Raw genomic sequence first — 25,327 nt, forward strand, 5'->3', positions numbered from 1 at the left:
CTTAAAGTGGAGGAATGGGTCTCGGTGGAAAATGTCAGCTTAAAAGATGGGAACATTTCTTTTTCAGCAGTTTCCCCGTCTGGCATTTACTTCACAATGGCCCATTCAACAGCAGGTGATGCCTTGGCATATTCAGATGGGGCCAATCTTGAAGGGGCGCTCTGACACTGGCCGGATAATGAAACACAGCACAGAGACAAACCACGGTCGACAGGACGATCTGAAGAGGGACCCTGACATTACATGTGGAACACGCACTGATACACGGACGTGACCCGGGATGTCCTTTGACCTCAGTTATCAAAGGCTGCAGAGTCGGCTGCTTCTCACGTCTTGTTTCGTAGAACTGACCGAATCAGACTAGACACGACTGTTTAAAGATGTTTCCATTTAGTCCCATTTGAATACATTTTTTTTTTGGAGCGAATCTGAGACGTAGCTAACTCTGCAACCCGGTAGAGCTGATGAATACCACGAATGCCACAACACAAATGGAAAGGACTTGGGTAGTGGGAGATGAGGTCGTGATTGACGAAACAGTGACAGTACCCACCTTTCCTGTTTGCTGCATTCACAGGGGCAAAAAAGAAGGAGGGGGTTAAATGTGTCATTTTTATCCATGTCGATTTATAACTCTTTGCTTTTTTCCCACTCTGTACTATCTCCTGAAAGCCAGAAATTGAAGCGAAATGTCAGAAACACCGGATAAGAAGTTATCTTAACAATCACTGGAGACTTTTTGAGAATAACCTCGTCATTGTTCGCTGCTGGTGTTGGTCTTGGCGACTCTGCAGGTAGCAATAACAACCAGAGCTACAGTGTGATTATTCCTTTGCACATTTACTGCCAGTCCGCAATGAAAAGGGCACAGAGCCACCTCCCCACAGTCCCTCCTGTCAATCTGCGTCTACGTGGAGAAAGGGCTTCCAGACAGAGGATGTGCTACTCAGCAGTGAGCTGTCTCAAGGCCTATTATTAACCAGTCCCTTTCTAAGACTGCTGGAGACGGCAGCCACACAGCAGTCTGCGAGGCTGTGGATAGCAGGTTGGAGAACAGGCTTGATGTAAAATGGAGAACGTGTAATAGAGCCATCAGGACGAGATAGGAGGTGGAATTTCATCAGGAAGAAATCCAGTGAGGTAAATAAAGGCTCGTAGGTCAGAGTTAGTTCAATTATGCCCAAAGCACATTTTAGTTATAATAACTGTCTGTTCTGCTAACATGAAAACAGCTGTGTCGCACCAACACGCCAAAAGAATCAATTAGTCCGTTTATCAGCAGAAAATCACTCTGCAACTATTTTTAGATGAACTTAAAAACAAATTAATTGCAGCACCATTACTGTGTTACAACGCAATTTGTCATTCACTTCTCTCCGTCTGTTAGTTGTGTGATTGACTCATCATTCATTCGTTGCATAAAATAATGTTGAAGCATCCATCAAAGAGCCCAAGGCGACGGAAAGTTGTTCAACTTGCAGAGACATAACAGAAATACTGCCACTCCTCACGGTTTAGAAGCAGAAATGAGCAAACGTTTCTAATGTCTGTCTAATTAACGAAATCAGATCTTTCGCTGCTGATCGCTTGCTGCAGGAGTATCCTTCACCACTCATCTGTTCCCTCCAAACACCTTTCTCAATCTGTGTATAATCATGGTGTGCTGCACGGGGCAGCTGAAGTGCTTTAAAGAGATATTGACAGAGCTTTTGGTTAAGCCCTCTGTTGCAGCCTTCTGTTTCTTATTTGAAATGACCAATGGTGTTGGCCAAAACACATTTCTCACTCCTAACTAAGAGCTTTTGACAGCCAAGCTGTGCTTTTTACTGGGCAGGCAATGTCAGCTGACATTTTAACTGACACTTCACATAGCACTGTTGAAAACGGCCAACTGGGCCAAAATCTTCTGTTTGAAACACAAGTCAATGTGCGTTTGGTTCCTCTCCCATCGCACTGTATACGATGGTACGGAAATTGGATGTTACAGTTTGGTGCATGAGCAGCCTGGTGCAAGTGGCAGAAGGGAGGCATCTCTCATTACCATTCCTGATGCAACCAAAAGAAACCTACAATCACAAGTGTCACTGCAGTTCGACCTCAAACAAACAGAGGAGAATGACTGATAAACAGAAGCGCAGCCTCTTACTTCTTAAAGAGCAGGATGGCGATGACGATGATGATGATGAGGACCACGGCCAACACCGGGCCCATGACCCACAACATTTCAGGTTGCTCCATCCCCTGAGCCAAACTTGCAGTGACCTGGATCGGGTCTGAGTAGGGACTGGCTGAAAATGTCATCTGTTAGGAAAAAAAGGGAAAGTAGAAGTGAATTAGAGCCAAGCCACTTATCTATGCAAGGCTTTCTATTCTTATCTCAAAGAAATGGAATGGGTGCTAGCATGCTGCTAACACAAACTCATAATGCTACACAGGGTTCTGGTCTATTGTCCTGTCATTTCTACAAGACATTTATTAGCAGTATTTTCTGCAGCTGAAGTAACATTGTTGGAAACAATGTAATTCTAAAAATATAGAGTTTATTAAGTTACAGGCCACAGTGTAAGAGTCAGTGAGTAAGCTCAAATTACATTCTCAACAACAATAACACCTTGGATAATGACTTTCCTATATTTGCATACAAGAAGTAGAAGAAGGCACTGTGGCAGTGTATGGCAGAGCCAGTGTGAGACAAGCCAGCGAGATGGGTAGAGACAGGGATAAGTGTACATGTCCCTTGGTCGAAGAGATAAATGGGGGCAACAGGAGAGGACTCATCTCTTCTTCATTAGTGTTCACACCGTGACGGAAGAGGAGGAGGAGGTGACGGCGAGGGTGCGTTTCCACCTTGGTTGTAAATGAGACATCTTTCTACTTCACGTCTCCAAATGACGGCGGGGCAGGGGGTGAGCGAGGCACGTAGGTGCGTGTGAGTGCGTATTTGAGGAGTGTGTACACGAAGCGATGCCGTATGGTGTTTAAAAAAATGTCTGGAATAGAGGGAGCCCAACTGCGAGAGAGCAAGCTGACAGATGAGAAAGAGAAAGAGGGAGGTGCGAGGCATCTGTCATTAGCGCTCGGCATGCCACCTATTGAATGACGATGGGAGATGCAGGTTGGGGAAGGGAGAGGGGTGTACCGAGGGGTATGGGTGACAGATCGCAGACCTCGAAGGGAATTGAGCTCCCAGCATGCAGCAGGAGTGGCGGGGCAGCAGGCAGCAGTAATCCGGATCATTAGCTGCACAGCAGCCTGCTCTTCGGCACACAGGCAGATATTAATTGGAAAGATAAGCTGAGATGAGCTCAAAGAGTCCTGCGCTCTGTCATATAGTTCGGTTATCTCTCACACTCTTGGGCAACCGCTGCAAAAATTTACACTGTGGGTGTGTGCATCAAACTATGTCTCAATCGTGTACGAACGCAAACCAGCGTTCTCTGATATTAGGCACAGACGCGAGATATCTCAAACAGGAGAGTGAAAAGATTTACATTTTCATATAACAGCTGTAGTTTAAGGATGTAATGTTTTCCATTTGTCTTTGTCCTCCCACACACACATATACATGCACACACAGACAGACACACCAGGCACATGTGACTAGATCTCTGCCATTCGGTATTCCTTTGGGAGGAACCCATTATCTAAGAACAAAGAGAAACAACTCAGTGATGGGACACTGCTGATATGACGACACCACAAGCCTTCCTGTTCTTTCAGGAGGGCCCAAAAAAGGCTGGAGGATATGGCCCTGCAGGGAATCCTGGGAAAAACTTTTTTTTTTAACTGGTGTAACAAATGACTGCAGCTGTGCTTTCAGAGACGGATAAGGGAGGAAGAGCAAAAGCAGAGGAGAGGGCTGAACAAAAAGAGAGGGCTTTTTGTCTGTTGGTCACGGCGAAGTAGTGGGATCATCCATTTGAACGGCCCTAATATCTGATAAAAGCTCAGTCACGCAGCTCCTAATGCCTCTGCCTGCGCACAGCGCTGTCACAATGGAGTAATGGTGCAGTGAAGGAATGTGTGAGCCCGAGAGTGAGTCAGTGGGAGACGTAAGTGTATCTGTTACAACTAGGGATCTGTGCGTGTTTCTGTGTACAGGATGCACATGGCTGGGTTTGGGTAGGAGAGAGGTACAGTGTAAATCCTCACAGCGTATGTATGATCAATGTTGTGTACATGACATCCAGGCAGCAAGCTTTGCATTTTTAACCATCCATCATTTTGTGTTTTGAAATGTCTCAGCTGAAGCAAATTGACATTTACTGCATACAATATTTACATAAGATATTTACACTCAGGCCAAAGGGAAGATTTCAGTTTTTTTGTCTTGTAAACTTGTATTTCTTGCTAACCAAAGACTAGCAGAGAAGGTAAACAATAAACTGTAACGCAGCTCAAGGACCGGGAGTGGACTGTGTGTCACTTTATAAATATAATACCAATCAAATCATATCATATTCTCCAATATTTGAAACGAGTACCAGTATTCGGAGATTCAAAGTAGTAGCAGTAGTAGGACTCATTTTAAATGAACTCAAGTGACTACTCCATCAACAGCCGCGCAAAAATAGCGAGGTGAATCGAAATAGATTTCATAAGGCAATCAAATTTAGAAAGTGAATTAGATATCAGAGGCAGTTTGATCAGATTTCTACTGAATCCCATCCTCTACTGAGACGAGACAGAAGAGAGAGCGGTGACTATGACTTTGCTAGGAATATGGATTTTTATTGTAATACATTGTACCGTTTATACAACTACAAGTATTATGAGTAATTAAATGTACAGTAGAGTATTTGCTGTGTGCATCTGTCAGTAAGAGAAAGAGTACCATTGTGTGTAAACAACTGTGTGTACGTGTGAGCGTATGTGGAACATCGGTTTTTCTGAGCCTTTTCTCAAACTCCTCTGAGCCTCCACAAGTGAATGTGTTTGTCTAGGTCGCAGGGGCTGAGAGTTTGTGTGTACGATCGTAAGTGTTTGTCTGAGACGGAGCAAGCGAAAGAGAGAGGCAGAGTGGGTGATGAGAGATGACAGAGAGCGAGGAGACAGAGAGGTGCCGCGGTAGTAGCAGTGTATCCGGGCTGCTATCTGGCCCGTGGGCTGCACAGCCTCCCCAGTCAGCCGCCGCTCTGCCATCCCCTGAGCACGGAATCCGCTACACGCTGCACAGGCACATTTGTTTCAACTTGCCGTTGACCCTGCTAGCTCCCCGGCTGTCCAAAAGTGGCTTAAATAAGCCGCAGGGTGTGAGCCAGACAAACAAACAAACAGGCAAAGACGGCTATTATGCATCTGCTGCTCTCACTCTGCGTCCCCGGGGACATAGAGAAAGCCCACACGCTCCTCAATGCTGCATGACATAGTGAAAGAGGGAGGGAGGGAGGGAGGAGGAAGAGATATAAAGACAAAAATTGAGGAAGAAAAGTGAGAGAGAAATATGATACTATGTGTGGGTATGCCTTTATCTTTGAGGAACAGAAATATGGCTGCAGGTTCTAGTCTACCCCGTATGATGACCCCGCTCTTTCATTCTGTAATTCTTTATTCATATTTGTCCTCCGCTTCCTCTTCCCCGCTCAGCTGCATAAACTGCACTCCCGAGATGTCTGGAGGCATCGCTAGAGGGAGACACTTCTAGGAGCGGAAGTGACACAGCACAGTTCAACAGAGCATCCCATCGATCTCGCCTATATTCCTGCCACCCTTGGAAAAAAAAAGTTCAGCGCGCTCGTGTTCCCTGCCAGAAAAAGAAAACATCTTGTTTTCGTAATTCCCTCTTGATATTGTTTGTCAAAGCCTTTTAAATTTCGCAAGAAGCCAGTCTTCCATGTTAAGGGTGTTTTAAGCCCAGAGCACCAACAGAATTAGTGCTACAAAGCCAATTCTTCTTGAGAGTGAGTGGAATATAAATGCCGGGATGGCACTGCAAACTGTGGTAAACACATTTGAACACCCTTTGCTTTGGGTTTGCTCTGCGCCAGGAGCTCACCTTTTCCTTATCAAAAGAAAAGCACGCATTAGTGCAATCTCCTCCCCTACCACCAGTTCACTTTGCTCTCATCCGAGCTTCACAGCCTGGACAGGACACAAGACAAAAATGTTGCCATCCTCTTTTCCTCTGTGTCTCACATCACACAATATTTCATGCTACCTCCCTCCCTCACTCTCTTCTTGCATTAAATGATACTGTTTATACACACCCAGCATCTATCATCCCATTTCACACTTCCCCCGGCTTGTTTATCTGCCTTGGGTGCTGGGGAGACATGAAGGCACAGTCTCTTCTTCTTTTTTTTTTCTCCCTCTCTCATTCCCCTTTGACTTCCTTCCTTCTCTCCTTCCCTGCAACCACTGCTGGCTGCTTGTGGCCATTGATATACGAGGGCTTATTAAACCCTGGCGGTCTTGTTTGATCTACACTGGGGGAGTTTGGGTGGTGGCGAGGAAGTGTAGTAAAGACACAAGTCGTTTATTCCAGTACTTGTTGTCTTATTCTCCTGGGTCTGGTGAAGATCCTGCTTGAGGCAGCTTCTGCCGACTGCTCGATCTTGCTGCACACTTTTACCTCCTGCACCCGTGTGTTTGGAAATAAACGGCTGCAAGTGCCGCATTGGGGGTGACAAAAACAAACACTGCCGTGGTGTCTGAGTTTCCCAACGAGTGCAGTGAGGGGATTTGCAAGGCAATCAATGACAGCCAGCCGGGAGTAGCCACCTCACAATTCACTGTGTTTAAAGGCACGCGTGCAGAAATGTGACAGTATTAGTAAATACTTTACATGCATTGAGATAATCCTGTCACTGCTTATTATATGAAGAAGGTCAGTGATTGGAGAAACTTGTAGAAACAGCACGATGCTGCAGCCTGAAGATTTATTTTTTTGGTTCTTATTTACATTTAGTTTTTGAATCCAGTTTTAGCTGCAGGTATGTTATTGTTTTTGCATCGCAGCGACGCCTTTCTCATACACCAATGTAAAAGCTTTATAAGAAAACCATTTCAGTTTATACACGATCAAAACTTGCACTGCCTTATTAACCAAGTCTGTGTTAATCCCCCGCTGCAGTGCAGGAAGCTGGGTGCCGTGTTTGCATGAAGTTTAAGTAGTCAGGTTATTGCAGAAAGCTGTCTATAACCAGGTTGCTGAAATGAAGGTAAACACGCAGACTCAGCCCGTGAGTCAAGCATGATTAATCCAAGTGATTAAGTTCGAAGGGAGGTGGGTTCTACACAGTTTAAGGAGGGGGAGTACACGGTGAGAGACTTGAGCAAACACTGATCCAACATGTTGTGTCTTGCAGGGACGGTGAGAGTGTTGTGCAGCGATGGGATTTAAGCATCTCCTTTGAAGTAAAGTGTATCATGGCTGCCCACTATAGCCTCCTTTGCGCGTCCCTCCCCTCCTCTGAGTGAAGGAGTGGGGGGATTACAGGGGGAAGGGGGGGCTTTAGGGACACGTAAAGCAGCATTTCAAGGGAATCAGGCCTGCTTTACAGACTCCCTAGGCCCCGAGACCAGGCCCTCATCTCCCTCTTAACTCCAGCTGCACTAATCAATCTCCTCTGCTGTCTTCATGGTGCAGAAAGATGTGGAGAGGGAAAGGAGAGGCAGAGCGAGAGTGAAAGAAAAAGAGCTGAGAGAGTAAAGAGAAAGAAGTAGGTGAAAAGTCTGGGATTTGGTTTCGGACTTGGAGCACTCGCTCTCTCCCCTTCTACAGTCACCCTGGGCCCAGCTACTGAATATGCATGTCCCGGGAAGCAGAGGAGCCCAGAGCAATCGCAGACTCTCATTCTTCCTGCAGTGAAGTTTACCCCAGACCATCCCAGGGAGACCCGGGCCTCCGTGTTAGCGCTGTTTGACGAGTACATGGGGCCCCCACTTAGAAAGTCGAGAGTCTCGTATTAGCATTGTAAAGAGATCTGCGCGGGAACCCTGCTGGCTGCTCAAATAGTGAAGCTGGATGTCTGATGTCATTGTCAACCGATAAGGGAGTTATCCAAACAGGCTGCAATGACTTTTACAGATGGCCGTGTTAAAAGGCAAGTGGCAATAAAAACAACAATTTGGCTCGCCACTGCCATTTTGGAAATGCTTGAGGCGTGGGGTGGTTAGAGGTTGAGGATGGATGATAAACTTTAATAGTCTGTTTGAAAAAAGAAATTGTGACATGCACTAATGCACAGCAGGTGAATTTAGTTTTATAAGAAATCCTAAGTATTTACTCATGCCGTCAACAACGATTGTGTGCCCTCAATCAGTAAATGGAAGTTTTACTTTGTGTGTTTGTGTGTGTCTTACATAATTAGCAGTGTTGTCTGTCTCCTCATTTCGGAGTACAGCCAGGACGAAGCAGAGGTACTCCTGCGGGCTGGTCAGGGGTTTGTTGTAGAAGCCGTTGTACCTCTTCTCGTCGCCCAGCGTGAAGGTGGCTGGCAGTGACGCCAACTTGGCAGCAACGTACGGCTTGGAGGAATCCAAGTGACGCCTGCGTCTCAGGACCGGACCTTCAATTGATTTGAGCAACTGGATAAAATGCAGAGAGTAAAGGTTATGGTCAAAATTAAGGACAAAGAGAATATTAATAGGAAAGGAAAGGAAATCTCAGTAACAAAGAGTCTGAATTCACAACTCATGGTTTGTAAAAGGACAAATAGTCACTGAAAAATGTTTTCTGAGGTCTTGTGTGGGTGAAAAATAAAATACAGCACAGCAACAGAATTTCTTAAATTTCAACAACCCCTAAAATCTCCCAAGCCTTTTCATTGACACTATATGCCCATTGGCCTGGTTCTCAGCATGCCTCCAAGTAAGAGATAATGATCCCACACAGCTAAAATGCCCTTTGCACAGAGATACAACTGCAAACAATGCAGCCAAGTTACGAAGTGAGCAATTAGCGCTTGCTCCAGCACACAATCTCAGCATGACTGCCTGCCTGGTTAATAAATGAGCAGGAGCGTACAGCACTGCAGCATTGTGTTTGCAGCGGCATTTTGTTTTCTGTCAGTGATGTCTCATGTGCTGCTCCAGATGTAGCTTTATTAAATCATTATGTCGGAGGGAGGAGACAATGGCCTGCTCAGTGTTTAATGACTCAGGGAGTCCCATCCCTCTCCCTCTCAGTCTCTCCAGTTATTTCTGCAGGGAGCTTAAACAATAGCAATTCAAACCAGCGAGCCTCGCAGTTTACTTAAAAATCAGGCTATTAATATTCTAGCATGTCATTTAGCTTAAATTCCCTCATGGACAAGGAAGACCTTTATTCATCGGAATAATAAAGCAGTCATAAATCTTTATCCTTATTTGAATACCCCATGTAAAACTTTGTTTGTAACTATAAAATAATTTAGAGGTACAGGCAGGCCTGGAATTTCGTCATTTTAGGGTCAAGGCCACTTGGCCTTTTGTCTTGTCAATTTTTTGAGGGCACAAAGGCCAAAAGCCAGGGCACCAAGGCCATAAAATAAAACAATGATTTTAAGTCCACGTCCATAATGAATTAAATGTAAGGACTAAAAATGCTTGTAAACAGTATTGTAGCCAGCCACCGGTGTTATCCTACCTGTCTTAATTTTTATTTAACCAGAAAAAACCCATTGAGATAAAGTCTCCCCCCATAGCAAAACTGGTCTGGCCCAGTGGTGGGCCACACAACCCACATGAATGAATTCCGGCCCTTATGTGGCCCACGTCTGGCATCCAACGTGGGCCACATAAGGCCCACAACTCAGCCGAACTGCAACCAGAGCTGGCCCCAATCTGGCCCCAAGGTGGGCCAAACCATTTTCAGAAGTGGTTCCTGATGTCAGCCTTAATTCAACCTTTACTCAGCCACTTAATTTATATGCCATATTATATATATATATATATATATATATATATATATATATAAACATAAAAAAAAAACAAGTACAGTATTATAAGCAAATGTTTATGTTTATTTTTTTTTGTCATGTCAACACAGTACACACACCTGCACATTTAACATATTTAAAAACTGTACATTTATGATTTTACTAGGGCCGGGACTTTAACGTTAAGATTAATTAATTACACAAAAATAACGCGTTAAAATTTTTTTACGCATTTTAATCACACTTATTTTTGCACCGCGGAACGTTTCTCACTGGATGAGTTTCGGCGGACCGATTATACTGGAGCACCAACTAGCGTTCATTACTTCAGACAACAACAAACCACAGTGAACATGAACGAAGAAGCTGATGAGACCGCTTTGGTTGGCCCCGTGGATGGGAAATTTCAGTCATTATTCAATGGTATACTAAAAATCCATTTAAAAATTACTTCTCACTGTTCTCAGGTCAAATATTTATATGCGATTAAAATGTGATTAATTTCGATTAATTAATTACAAAGCCTCTAATTAATTAGATTAATTTTTTAAATCGAGTCCCGGCCCTAGATTTTACACATGTCCGGTGCTGTCCATTCCCTGCTTTCTCTTCATCCTCTTCAGTCTGCCACCATGTCTACCTGGAGAGTCGACTGGCTGGTCTGTGGCCCCAAATGTTAGGCAGTTAGGCCTTACAGCCGCTGAAACATACACACACAAAGCACAAATGTGCAAATGTGACAATATTCTGGTGTCAGATCTCAAGTGTTTCCCCGACATCTACTGCTTTGTAGAAGACATTTCAACTCAGATTTTTAACTTATGTACATGCAAAAACAAGGATTTACAGTGTTACACAAACTGTCAGTAGTCAGTATCATAATGTAATCAATAAAAATAACTCTTTAAGATTCTCTACAAGTCCACAGTTGCCTTTTAAAACGCTATTTTTGGACTGAAGCACGATACATCTGCAATTGCCAAGCCAGCAGGAAAAAACACGCCAATGGTCAGCTAGCAGAAGCTATGGCACTAGCCCTAATGTTTAACTAGCCGGAAAAAAACGTGGAAAAAGAAAACGACCCCTTCGACAAAATGTCCGCTATTTTAGGTTCGTCTATATAATTTATTCAAAACGAATAAGCAAGTTTAGCAGCAAAACAGTGCAGTTCGTCCTTCCCCGAGCTGCATTAACATTCAGGCTAGACTTTTGCGATGGTGATCTGGCCAAATCTAATTCCATACAGTTACACGTCGGTTAAACAGTAAACATAGATTAAAGCGACTACAGCCAGCACACATCAACCAAGTTACCAAAGTAGCAACACCAAGATCATAAATACATAAAAATTACAAATTACGGTTACTTGACAGCAAGCTAGCAAGCGTTTGTTGACGTTAATATTGCAGGCTGTGGTCGGCATGTTAAAACTGGGCCAACGTTGTACTGATATAACGTTACCGTACAAGCAATTTAACGTTAACTAACTTATATGTTGAAATTCCTATCTTATTCGTTCGCTAATTTACCACACTGTCTTACCTCAGTCCCGGTGACTTTTTCCCTCTCTTCAGTTCAGTCGCGGACGCGGACACAAGAGGGTGGGGTGGGGTGGGGGTGCGTTTGCTGAAGTCTCCTTGGCCGGCCGGTGATAGATTGGTGTCGAACAGTTATTATAGCCCGTCGGAGCGGTTCATGCCAGGCAGTGCGGGCGGGGCATCAAGGCCACCGTGGCCTTAGGGCAGATATTTTTTTCAAGGGCACAAGGCCATATTGCGAGGGCACGTCACGAGGGCCATGAAATTCCTGCCCTGTGTACAGCAATACTTTGTAAATACAGGTCTGAAAGTACTGTTTAATTAAAGTTTAACTGCTTAACATCTACAGTAGTAGTTAAATAACATTAAGACTATTTTCTGTGGATGCAAACCGTTAGATTCAACAGATGAGACTGCCTGCTGACCTGGCATCCAATCAGGTAACTCCTCACCTTCCCCAGTGAGTTATTAGGCTCGTTTGAGATGTCTGCGCCTGTCTGAGGCTTAGGTGCATACGTCAACGTGAACTTACGGCGACTGTAGGGGTGGAGCATAAAACGGCTGCAGACAAGTCGGACACGGTCAACTTCGTGTAAACAATGGCGGATCTCGCGGCGTTTGCATTCGTTTTTGCCGACGAAATAGAAGCTTTGGAGTTACCGGAATTTATACCCGTGTTACAACAAGCATGCTGTATGCAAAGGATTGTGAATAGCAGCAAATCTACTGAATAAGGATCAAGTAGCATAGTGCTTTGGTCTCCAATCTTGGCGAAAATGAACTGCTGATTAGGCTACTTATTTGAAAATTTACTTTTACACCCAAAGTCGTTTAGCACCTGTAACTCAACCATGAAACGAATTCACAGAAAGATATTGAGATGGAGATTAAATGCCATTTGTTTTCATTTTCGGACAGACAGGTGTGAAGAAGAACCCCAAAAATCTACTAACCGTTAACAAGATTTGAACTACGGACGGCCGATCGCCAGACTGACGCGTTACCCACTAAACCAATTTAGGATGATACTGAAGAAGCAGTGCTACGATATAAGTAAAGGATAATGGACGACACTTCTACAAATTTAATGCACGCGTTCTAGATGGTAAAACGGCCTAACGCGAAGCCTTAGAATGTAACCTGCGTTGTGTTGAACCTGCGCGATTCAGCGCTGCACACGCCCGGACTCGAACCAGCAGCACCACAGATCGGGAGGCGAGCGTGCTGACAGTTGAGCCAATAGGCCAGACTATTTTTTTTCGGATAGTCTAATGGAGTGAAGTCCATTATCCCGCTTATTCTACTGTAACCAACATGTTAAAAATGCCTTTTTACTGTTTAATCGAAGAAATGAACACTGCATTGAACTGCAGTCAGATGTACAACGTTTTCAGTAGGCCAGCCTACCATTGTTGCAGAAATCACATATAAGAAGGTATCCCTTCGATTTCTGTTCATTTTCGCATATTCCAACATACGAAGCGAGAAATGTCAAAATCGTCATGAGGAGATTCCTCCCAAACTGCCCAATCACGTCTTTGAACTGACGTCATGAGGGCGGGTTTCCGGTCGTGCAGTTCGTGGAAAGCAACTGCAAGATCTGACTGCAGGCGAAGACTCCCGCGATATTTTAAGGTCATGTGACATGGTGACGTGGTGGTAAGTCCCTCCCCGGCTGACACAAGTCGGACAGGATTTCTAACCAGTATGCATTGCGTCCATCCCAGTATGCATTGCGTCCATCCCAGCATGCATCACGTCAAGTCAGATCTGCACAGATCTGCATGAAGTCGAACGCGCCTATTGTTTAAAATCTCTCTACCACCTCTTCCGTCCCAAGCCCAGGAGGGCACAGCCAATTAAACTACAACCAGCGACTTCCTAGCCAGTTGGAACGGAAGATGCTATCTGTGACCCCTGACCTGGCACATTAGCCAATCAGCCACCGGCTGGCGCTCACCTCGTCCAGGTCCATCTCGTCTGGATTCTTCCACTGCCGCGTTGACTGGGACCCCGGCACCACCACGATGTAGTACCACCTGCCAGGAAAAATGAGGGCTGTGTTAAGACAGGCCGACGGAAGCACATGCACGCTGAGATCAAAGTGGGCCGTTAATAACACTGACAAAAACATGGAGAAAGATTTCACTGCGAGGCTCGTTGGACTGAATTTACAATTTGAGCGCTACACGTGAGGGTCCACCCAAGGTCGGACACCAGCAGATTGGCACTGCAGTCTCCAATTAATGGCTAATCACTAAGAACATCTGCCATGTAGACTGGAACAAACACTATCCCAGTGAGGGGAGCATTCAGTTAATAGAGCTCCCCATAGGATTTCTTAGGTTAATAGGAACAGCTATGTGACTGCTCGTGTGTTCTTTTTCATTATAAGGACCAAAATAGATGGAAGACATTAGAAAGACATTTAGGGTCAAATTAAGGAGATGGAGGGTAACGAATGAAAGAGCATGCCAGTGAGTACACAATGTACAAACGTCTGTCTCTGTTTACTCATGTGTTGGCTCTCTCCTGCTTTCTCTCCTCTGTTCTCCTCTCTGTCTTCTCCCAGATAAAAGTTTTTCCCCCATTGCGGCATTCAACTACTTGTAAAATCAGCTGCAGCAGACAGTGAAAGCAGCTGCTCTTCTCCAGGCCTCCGGTCTGTGATTCAACAGTCACTCAGCTCCGAGAGTGGGAGAAGACATGTATAACAAGAATCCTCACCCCACTCCCCTTCCTCCTCTCCGCCACGCATACACAAGCTTCAACTCTCCCATTCCCAATCACCTGCACTTTTTGCCTGTCAATCTGTGCTGGACCTTGGCCAGCCCTGACACCCTGTAATCTTTTTACCAATCAACCCAGAGCACTCCCCCTACACAGATGTGTGTGCGTCTGAAGGAAAGGCTTTACTCACAAAGGGTCAGGCACAGTTCTGCTCTAAACACTTTGAGTCGAAAGATAATACAGCTCGACCTGATGTTAAGTCTCAATTATCATCAGCTGCTGGGTGATAAAGATGGCTGAGACTAAAAGTTGAAGTTCAGAGTTTGAGAATAGTTTGATACAAGTCTCTTAGGCGAGCTGTTCGGTTTCTAGAACTGCGGGTTAATTAGATCAAATGTGTTTTGTTTTTGGGGCAGAGGGTCACAAACTAGCCCCAAACCATTCATTAACAACGTCAATTGAATTTGATGTTTTCCTTGTTTTTTTGTAACTGTTATAATGATCAAAAACTATCGGCTAACATCAGACATGATCAGGTTTAGTCCCAGAATCCGAGCAGATTCAGTCCCACTACGCTCTGCACCAACCTGACTCGTGTGGTGGCCTGGACCTTGGGAAGGTTGACAGTCATCTTGCCACCTTGAGCCAGATGCGTACTGGGTTTGTTCTTGATGAGGTCGGGGGCGGTGCGGATGGACACCTGCTGCTGCAGACCTCCAGCACTGTTGCCCCTACTGATCAGTACAAAAGAGTAGTCTGTGTCTGGCTGCAGCTGTGTGATCAGCTTCCTCTTCAGGTTTCCCAGCACTTCCACGCTTTGCTGGTTATACAAGATCTGTAGGAACACAGTGGGAATAAAGAGTTATGGTTTAAGGTAGCATACATACAAGAACACAGAATCCACACCATTAATACTAATATACTTATCACTCTAAACACACATGAAAAAGGAAAATGTCAAAAGCAGTATGTTCCTCTGGGAGATGCCCGTCTCATCAGACACCTCATTTCATGTGCCTCAGTGTCACACGTGCCCACTGGTCCATTTTAGTATTATTAACACTCCAGATTGTCTTTTCTCCTCTAACATGGAGTGAGAATTGATAAAATATCATTTTGACAGATTATTACACGTCACAAATGAGCATTTTAGTGCAAAAAAACTGTGAAAGCCACCGAATCACACCTTACTGTAAGCGTTAAGAGCAAACAGAGTTCTGCTGCAATGCACTTATATTAAAACTGTTTGTACAGTACATATTAAACAGTATTGTGATAAAAGCTTTCCAAAGAAAGCATCCAGATATCATTGCTGTATTGCTATGTTACTTAATCAATATCATATAATGTATAATTATGTATAATGCTAACTATTATTGCAAAGTATTGTAGTTTCTTAAACTGCTGAAGAAAAAAATATATGCATTTAGTAGTTGTTGATTCAAACCATAGGCTGTATAAATATGGACAAAGCGTTCCCGCTTCCTTGCATTGGCCAAACTGACACTACTTTCCCAGAGATACGGTCGGCGCCATCTTGCAACTTTGGAGCAGTATCTATGACCCGACCTCGCTTCCTCCACTCACGTTTCGTTGAATTAATAATACGCTCTGCTCTGCCTCCACCAGTTGCAAGGAAATGTTGGATTATACACTGCACTTACTTTTAAAAATTGTTTTTACAACTCTCACGGTCTCACCAGCCGCGCTACAGAGTGGTTGGCATGGCAACTGGTGGTCGCCATTATGTCACATCCTGTTTCTATATAATAACTATAACATTATTAAATATTAAGTACCTAAAATGACAGAAACCATCCTTGAAAAAAAGTTATTTGACGTGTATTTTAGTGGAGCTTATACTTATACTGCAACCAGCCACCAGGGGGAGCTCTACTTGCCTTGGCTTCACTTTTGAGAAGCAGTTCCACCATCCCTATTTATACAGTCTGCTGATTCAAATTGTGTTCACGATGACATGTTTCTGTTTCAGATTTCATCGGCTTACCTTGAAAAGCGCTTGGGACTTGTAGTTTGGAGGCAAATCCCAGGTGAGGAGAACAGATGTTTTCATGACAGACTTGACGCCAAAGTTCAGGGTGGGAAAATCTGGGATGGGAAAACCCTCCGATTAATATCTCAAGTAAGACATGTTGTGCACCACCGAATATAATCTCTGTGCGTAATTTAATTTCACACTTCTGTAAAGCAAGTCACCCCCGCTTGGTAAACAATGTGAACACATTCTGCAGCAGATACCTTATGACCAAACCTGAGAAGCCATGGGGTGTTCAAAGAACATTAACAGTTTCGTTCACGCTTGATTACAGATCACAAATATAGCCTTCGTCTCCCTAAGCCCGTTCAATTTATTCCACCCCATTCACAAAAAGACATTAGGTACAGGCCGACATCTCTGATTACCGAGGGAATGTAGAGGGCAGTGGGAGTGGCAACATGTGTCTTAAAATAGGCATCGTGCGCGGTTATAAATAAGAAATCGTACATTTATAAGATTATAAAATGCATGAGGAGGTACATGCTGGGCACGCTTTAGATTTGTGTGTAATGGGAGGGAGGATGAGGAGGCATGGCAATGTGACTGTAGCATGTAATGAGATTAGTACCCTATAAATCAATAAACACAGTGCTGCACTGTACTGAGTAGAAGATGAGAAAGACATTGCACCAGTAATGGCAGAGCCAGTTATAGTTTAAAACAAGCAAATGATATTATGCATGTTGTGGGCAAGCCTCTGTTTATGTATTCATGTATTAAACCCTGATATTGTGTTTTCAAATCAAACATCCCTGTTGTGTTTATGTCTAAATGTCATTCAGGTGTTTCACCACTTTTCCTACCGTTCGACATGGTCCTGCTCTGGATGCTGGGGCTGAGCGGTCCCCCGCCCTTGCTTGTAAACGCCTGCACCCGGATGTCGTAGGTGGTGTCAGGATTAAGGCCCTGGATAGTCATGTGCGTGTCCGACGTGCGGTTGGTGCTGTTTTGCTGACTGTTGATGTCCCTGTACACCACCATGTAGTGTACGATCTTGCCATTCCTTTCTTCCAGCGGCGGGGGCTCCCAGGTGAGCTGGGTGCTGGACTGGGTGAGTCCCGTTACTTGGAGGTTGGACGGGTAGCCCGAGGGCACGTCCTCCGGGGTGCTGATCTCCTTCACGTAGGCCTCGCCTATGCCCGCGCGGTTACGGGCGCTGAGGCGGAAGATGTAGGTGGCGCCTTTGTGCAGGCTGGTGGCGGTGAAGTGGTCGTCTGTCTTTTTCAGCTCGCGTGACGTGTAGGTTTCCTCATCGTTGCGTTTGTACTGCAGCTGGTAGCCCATCAGCTCGCCCACCATTTCCTTAGGCGGCTGCCACTGGATCAGCGCCGTGTTGCCCATGGTGGTGCTGATCATCATAGTCGGCTTGCCTGGTACTGAAGAAAAGAAGAACAGCTTACAATAGATAGAGCAGACTACAGGTGACATGACACTTCAAGGTCTATCCAGTTTGACTGTTGAAAGCTAACATATAGCATTCCACTGAAACTAATATGACATTTCAGTCATGTGCAAAGGCTTGTAATCCTAGTACACTGATGAATGAGTAAGGCGGAGGTCATCTGTGTTAAGCCTTAAAGATATAGATATCCTATATCTCATACGTTCTCAGCTTTTTACATGAAAATCCCGATAACATAGATTCTGACCTGCTCCGGTTGTGGTGATGACTTTAGCTTTGCTACGAGCTCCGTCTCCTTTGGTTGTGTACGCTGCCACAGTGACAGAGTAGGTGGTTTCAGACTGCAGTCCGTTAATGACGGCCTCCTGCAGTAACGGGGAAAAAAAATCACAAGGTCAGACATTAAGAGGAATCGGTAAGCCTTCGTCGACACCTCGTCAGTGGCAAAACACACACGCCCCTCACACAAGCTCCTATCCCCTGACAAAACACGCAGCACCAAAAGAAACCGTGACGAGATTAAATCCCCTTCTCCATCCACTTGTAGTGTCTGAATCAATTTCCCTATAAACAAAACAAAACAAAATAATAATATAAACAGAAAGGCACACAAACAGGACCAGGAACTTTTCTTTGTCAAGAAAAACTCCTGGACCCGACTGTAAGGCACACGCTGCACCCATTAATCAACAAACCAACCAAATGAACCAGAACATCACCAGTGTGTCAGTGTTCATGTCTGCTGCATGGATAAGCATGAGATTATGGCCAGAGGAGCTTAGGATCATCACTACACTGCAGTCTGGTAAACATAAATCCTTAAGGTAAATAAACGTCAGACTGATTGTTAAAGATTTCTTCTTTTTTAATTATTTTTTTATTATTTATTTTTTATTTATTGACCTCTGGCTGAATTCCCAATCTCTACACAAAAACACAGACACACTAAGGTGTTTGAACAAATCAGCAACTCAGCAGTAAGGAACAAACAGACAGAAAAAAAAAACAACTGAGGTAACACAATGTTATTGGTAACCTGCTGCAGTGCTGGCACTCACTTCACCAGACTGCATCAGTCTGAATAAAAACACACCCACACACTGGAATTAAACACTCTCTGAGCTTGCACAAAGCCCGTATGTAAACAAACACACACATATATGTGAACGCACATACTCACCGTGTATACATACATTATATAACACATACAAATATATGCATGCATGTTCAGACACACACAGACAACAATGATACACACAGGCATCAGCACACACACCCGAGAACAAATTAATGCCTGCAGCTTGAGCACACACGCCGGAGTCGTCTGCGTCTGACTGGGGCCACTGAGAGGACGAATACACAGATGCCTACAAGCCTTCCTGCTGGATCTCCACGCAAACTTCTCAGACTCTTGGAATATTTTACGGCTTTGCCCTAATGTTGTTTCTCTAACTAATGAAGTTTTAATTTCCAAACCATAGAAGAACATTTAACAGTCTGCGTAAGCCAGCTCCGCTTGACAACGCTTTTTTACGGCATCTCTCTTTAAGGGACATTTGGGTGTTCCCATTCTGGCCTTTAAGAGAGACGGGAGGGGGGGAGGGAGAAATGCTAAATTGCTGTATCATAAAACCATTTTAACTTTATGGAGGAAGTCTCATTACTTTAATCATACAAAATGGCTTTAAGAGTCTCAGCAGTGGCAGCTGCAGAGATCGCTCTTCGCACTGTTCTGGCAAGGTCGATTCAGGTCTAGTAACACTCAGCATTAAAAAAAAAAATAAAAAAAAAGGATTCAAAGTTTCCTTCTGAGCAAATGCTTGGAGCAGCACCAAAGGGCATTACAGAGATTATCAAGTCGACTAGTTATAGAAATGAATTCTTCTCTACAAGCCTCCCAACACCGCTATCCTCACTTTAGTGGAAAATACCAGGAGAAGAATGAACATCTCTGTTCAAACAGATGTAATCGCTTGAGATAACAGTCTTCTAAACTACAACATCTGATGTTCTCTACGTGTCCGCTTTGCCTTACAGAAAAATTAAAAAGCGCTTCAAAATCTTCAACAAGCCACGGGTCAGCGAGACATGCTAATGTTTTAGCTGTTGACATCTGTCCGTGGCTAGTCACACTACATTAGCTACCTGGCACACGGGCTGCTAGCGCCTAAATATGGGTGCTGCAGACAAAAAATAAAGATGTGCGAACAGCTGTCCTCCTCTGACAGCGTCGAGCTCTGTGTCTGTCAGGTGTTAATCAACACATTAAAAGGAGAGGGAGGGGAGGCAGGCTTGACTCACGCCATGTGGGTGTAGCTGGAGGAAACTGTGTGCTGCTCCACCAGATTTCTGTTTAACTTGGCGCTATCAGATAAACACAACAGCCTGCACAGATCCCTCAGGCTCGTTTGGAGAAAGTATTTAGAACAAAACTGTGTTAAAAAAATAAAAGTGTTATTGACGCTAATGAAAAAAAATAAAATCTGCATCCCTCAATCTTTGCAGGTGGCAAAGGTGGATTTCTGACTTGGAGCAGTATAAAGCTCTGCATTTATGCTGCTGCAATATGGCGTCTAGGGGATAATAAGCCATAACAAAGGGCTGCATGACAGCCATGGAGCAGTGAGCTGCCATCCAGGCAAATGAAGAGAACATAAAAGGCTGGTGGCAATCTGGGAGATGTGTGGAGCTGATAAAACACACAGCTCCTCCCCTCAGATAGACATGTCATCCGGAACAGTAGGGGAGACAGGAGGTTAGGTGAGCCTGATTAATGTCAGCATCACATCGGGATGGTGACACACAGCCCCTGACTGGGTGAAAGCACTCCACGCACGCTGTACTAAGTGCCTCAGATCACTTGTGAAGCGCCTATCACTTACGACGAATTTGTCTTACGGTAAAATGTTGAATTGTTAGACCTCAATCATCACTAGAAATAATACTCACGCTTTCGGCCGAAGTAGCTCTCAGACAGAACCGCACACATAAAACCCATTTGGACATACATTGCTTGCTGTGGTTAGGATTGGGTTACAATCTTTCACGAGGATTCACGCCGAGTGGATTACAGGCATGGCTTACACAGAAATAAAGACACACACTCACGCACAATCACACACACACACACACACACAAAACTCAAATCAACAAAAAAAAAAACGTAAGCACACACTGCAACCCCAAAAACTGCAGAGGGGAGAAGAGTCTGCCCTGCAAGACAACCCAGCAGCACACATGAGAGTTACTCACATGCTCGGTGGACTCCTCAATATTCCACTGATGGGAGAGAAGACACAGGACACAGGGCGGGGAGAGAAATGAGTCAGAAACAACACAACAGGCACGGAAAAAAAGCACTGGTCTTTTTTTCGCAGACGGATGAATGTAGGTGTCAGGAGAGTCATGCGGTACAAAGGAACTGTGATAGAGTGTGATGGCAGAGGCGCAGCCGAAAGAAGAGAAGAGAAATTAACACACATTGAGCCGCTCGAAACTAATTGCAGAACCGAGGTCGGCAACTGTTGTGAAATTCATTTCGCCTATGATGCACTGCCTTGTTTCCTATTTGCTGCAGCTATAAATCCATAGGTAAAGGGATTTTCTTAATCTTGAATTTCTTTCTCTGTATCTCAGCGTGATAAGTATCTCACTGCGGACGTGAATCATAAACTACGCAGAATCTATGAAGCCTCTCCTCTTTCCCTGCCGAAATGCAGGGAGGACCTTTTTATTCATTATATTTCAATATGTTTTCAAAATGTTCTCCCTGCTCACTGTGTTTGGCCGAGTGATTCCTGGGGGAAGTGAAAGCCCATTTCGTGCCGCGGGGCTCCGTCAGTGCCGAGCATGAAATCCTATTACCGCCGCCGCTATGCTAGCCCAGTGACATCAAACCCCATCGATGCAGAACGCGACTGCTGGCGTTTACCAGCAACGCGCTCCACAGTTCAGTAGCTGCAGAGGAGTTCACTGATGGGTGGCCTGGCCGACAAGGAGTAGAGGAGATGACGCTGGTGACACTGATGAGGGACAAAGTGGAGAGCGTAAAAAGAGGGGTGGGGTGAGGAATGAGGAGGAACGCTGGGTGAGGATGGTGCTGCCATACAATCGTATTTGATCATGAGGATGTGCAACTATTGCAACAGCTGCTGGTGGTGGTGTGTGCAGCGGGAGAAGAGGAGATGGCATGAGACAGGAAGGGATCCAAAAAGGAGTTTAGTTTTGGGTTTATTTGTTCACATTCACCGGCGTGTGCATTTCTACTTATAATTATGGTAATGCATGTATACCACACTGGTGTGTTCTGCAATTACGCTGCTAAAACACCAGTTGGCGGCTGGTCAGCTTTGTTGAGTTTCTCTGCGAAACAATGGAGATTGGATCTGAGTGGCTCATGTTGGAGGTGAAGCTACTCTTGCTGCAATCACTGCAATGCAGAAAAGAGAGATGGCGTCCGAGCAGACGGTCTGCACGAGGCTGAACGAGGGAGACTTTTCCGCGCCATAGTCCGGCCACTGAGACGCACGAACAAGAAAATGCATTTCGGTCTGCAGAGATTCAGGCTATTGCAGTCTGCGTGCCCACAATGTGTAGTTCTGAGAGGAGGTGCATGTCAGGTACAGAGCTCTGACACCAGATAAGGAGCGAGGGCAGAATGAAAGAGTAAGACACACAGGGAGAGAGGAGAATAAAGAGTCTAAATATGCTGAGCTAGGATTTAACCTTGTTTTTTTATGATGAGGAGTCAGAAACTATCCCTCAAAATAAAATCCCAAAAAGTAAATCCGTATATTTTCCTTGACGCAATCATTACTAAACAAGAAAAAAAAAATCTTGCACAAAGTTTATACCTTCATTAAAATATTCCTACTTTCCTGATCACCAATCTTTCCCTTCTAGACTTTGACAAACAAAGGGAGCGAGCCTCACACACTGCTGATTCATTGTGCAGTGGAGAGACGGCGTTCATCATCTTCTATTGACTGCTGGCATATGAAAAGACAAAAGACCCGACTTCTCCGTCCCCCTCCCCCTGGATGGTGTTTATTACCAGCCAGTTAAGCGAAGCATGAGCTAGGCCTCTCTTAGGTCCCAGTCGCGACTGGTCGAGACACATGGCACATCAAAAAACGGCTGCCTCGTGCTCCCCTGACATAGCGGGGCACTAAAGAGCACCATTTAAGAACAGCTGCTATTTAACTCTGTGAATAACAGTTTGCAATGTCTCTAATTGCTTAATTTGTTTACCGTCAGCTCCACTCAGTGCGTCAACGGAGCAGCGTACACATTAAGGTTCGCAAGAGTTCCTATCTCATCTTGGGCTTAATCCCTTTCTATCACAACTGCTTCTGCTTTCAGCTTAAATCCATGGGAGAATTATAAATTATCCTCCATTTATATTTCGAATGCCAACGCAAGCTGAAAACACATCATTGCTGATAAGCGTCGTTTGTGGAAACCGAGCGGTATAATTTGCAGGCGAATGAATGCAAATGTGATGACATGGGCTGGGACGCGTGGCTATAAAAATGGGAACGAGGGTGAGGACGAGTGATGTGGAAGAGAAGGAGCTGTCATGATTGATGGAGTGAAACGGGCTGAGGTGCTTCTTTTCTCTCTCTCTCTCTCTTTTTTTTTTTTTCTTTCTCGATTCCCATTCAATCCCAATCTGAGGCGGCGAAGGCCGTGGAGGCAGTGGAGCGTCACCTTGCTCACACAAACTACAAAAACGCATGACTGGTCAAACAAAATGAACCGGGAAAGTATTGCTGAATAAAGGCAAACTGGTGCAGGAAAGCAAACATGTGCAGAAAATCTTAAGAAGTACTGACAGTAGTGGCTAATGGCTTTAAACCCAATCACACCGTTTGCAAACTTTTATGGACGTGCATATGAGCCTAGAGGTTGCCGTGAGAGCAGAGTGACGGGGCGGGCTGTGCGGTGTGGAGTTGCCAACTCAGGTTCAGGCCACTTCTCCAACAGAAGCATGCATGGCTGCGAAGGGGTCGATAACATCGCACTGTTAACATGGCCTCTGGTTTAAATTTAGCAGGGAAATGAGGGCGCTGTGTGGGCTCCTGCTCGAAAAGAAAAGAGGCGCTTAAACCGCCCCCGCGCAGGCAAGCTGCTCTCCGAGCTCTCCTCCCAGCATTTCAGCCCTGAGAGAGGGTGAAAGGGATAGAAGGAGCCAGAAACACAGAGACAAAGAGAAGGGGAAAGGTGATAGCGATTTTTGACAGGATCTGCAATTCAATCAGTCAGCTTAGAGTTGTGATTGAAGTCTAAGGTGAGCTCGTCGGTTTGTTGCGAGAGCCCTGGAAAATTCGGATTTCTCTTTTCCTCCTGGCAGGCTTATTGTGCATCAAATTCAAGTGAAAGGGTGGATATGGAACTGATTTCACAACACATTAGGGAAATTCTTGAGGAAAAACACTAGGGGATGAGCCAAGACAGAAGAAAATTGTTTTTCTTTTCCTTTTATTCCTCATCAATTACAGGTGTGTGTTGGAGGGAATTGCATGACTCTTGGATGAGTCAACTCTTCTCGGCCAGCTGGAACGCCTACTACAAGGTCGATGTAAGTCACAAGCATGTTTGCTCATGTTATCTCCGTTGTTTTCTTTCCACTCGCTGCCGTGGTAAGTCAATGGAAAGATGAGCGTAAAAAGGAGGGATTGTTCTAAAACCAGTTGGGCGAACGTGGATGAGGGACCGTTGGCTGGCTGTGTGGTCTTTAATGACGTCTGGGCAGGTCCATGCAGGTTGGCTACTCAGTGGTGTCTCACAGAAAACAGTCTGTTGAGATGACTCAGTCAAGGGTAACCAACCTGCACGCAAGCTTCTGGTAATTACTCAACCAGCTTCTCAAGCAAGAACAGTGCAAAAGGAGGCCACGGGAGAGGGAACTGAGGGAAAGGAGAGGAAGAAGGAAAAAACGTAGCGGGTGCGACATGAAACACCGGTGTCTGCCAGGGATGCGACCGTGTGTTTGATAGGTGTCCTGGAACACGAGAGCCAACCTGGGGGCCAAATTACAGCGTGTCTTTGTGTTTATTGTGTGAACATGGCACAAATGAGACGTGGCGGGGAGTATTGTTTGCATAACAAGTAGGGTCACGTTCAGTTCAGTTGTCGGAGCGCAAAACAAAATCACGCCAAAAAACGTGTCGACGCGCAGAGAAACCACTTCCAGGAAGACAAGCAGCCACCGTGTTTTTTTTCTCCTCCTCCAGACCAAACGATGCTGTCCAGGCTGTCAGACACTCTCGTACACAGTCAGATAACAATGAACTGTCAGCAGCAGCCGCCAGAAACCTGCTGTAAAACAAAGCTCGGACTGTGTTTGAGAGTAGGGGGGGCACACCTTTGACCAGGTGTAGAGACACAGACAGGCTGTAATTTACTCTCAGAGAGCTATAATATACGTTTATTCTGAGCTCTCTCGCTCCCTCGCTCCCTCCTTTTAATGTTAATTTAAGTTGCTATGGGGGAATGTGACATGACCCATGTCCGGTGTTTTGACAACCACATAAAAATCATGCATTATATATTTATCATAAAATGCCAACTGGGATCCTACTTATCACTCACTCTCTCGGGATGTATACAGTGTATACATCACGTCAAGGTGACTTCAACCGGGTTTCCTCTTCTGTGATGATGAGATGATAGACAGCGGGGTGTTTGCTAAAGCAAACGAGGGTTAATAGCTCCACTCAAGGGCACAGCTGTGCAC

At 45.0% G+C, this 25,327-nt stretch overlaps 1 protein-coding gene across 3 annotated transcripts in view; it reads right to left on the reverse strand.

Annotated features, from left to right (window-relative positions):
• The window catches only part of LOC311489465 (receptor-type tyrosine-protein phosphatase F), a 164,006-nt gene that overhangs the window by 26,618 nt on the left and 112,061 nt on the right, over window positions 1-25,327 (reverse strand). For 2 of the 3 annotated variants that reach the window (XM_084546553.1, XM_084546552.1), the window contains exons 13-20: window positions 20,842-20,868; window positions 17,837-17,954; window positions 16,991-17,563; window positions 16,137-16,237; window positions 14,716-14,963; window positions 13,359-13,437; window positions 8,305-8,529; window positions 2,147-2,301 (exon numbers count right to left, since the gene is read on the reverse strand). In XM_084546553.1, the coding sequence (XP_084402679.1) occupies window positions 2,147-2,301; window positions 8,305-8,529; window positions 13,359-13,437; window positions 14,716-14,963; window positions 16,137-16,237; window positions 16,991-17,563; window positions 17,837-17,954; window positions 20,842-20,868 (1,526 nt within the window). The remainder of the gene's footprint in view (window positions 1-2,146; window positions 2,302-8,304; window positions 8,530-13,358; window positions 13,438-14,715; window positions 14,964-16,136; window positions 16,238-16,990; window positions 17,564-17,836; window positions 17,955-20,841; window positions 20,869-25,327) is intronic. The other variant, XM_084546554.1, reaches the window with a different exon arrangement.

This window comes from Chelon labrosus, assembly GCF_963514085.1.
Source record: "Chelon labrosus genome assembly, chromosome: 6".
Lineage (NCBI taxonomy): Eukaryota > Metazoa > Chordata > Actinopteri > Mugiliformes > Mugilidae > Chelon > Chelon labrosus.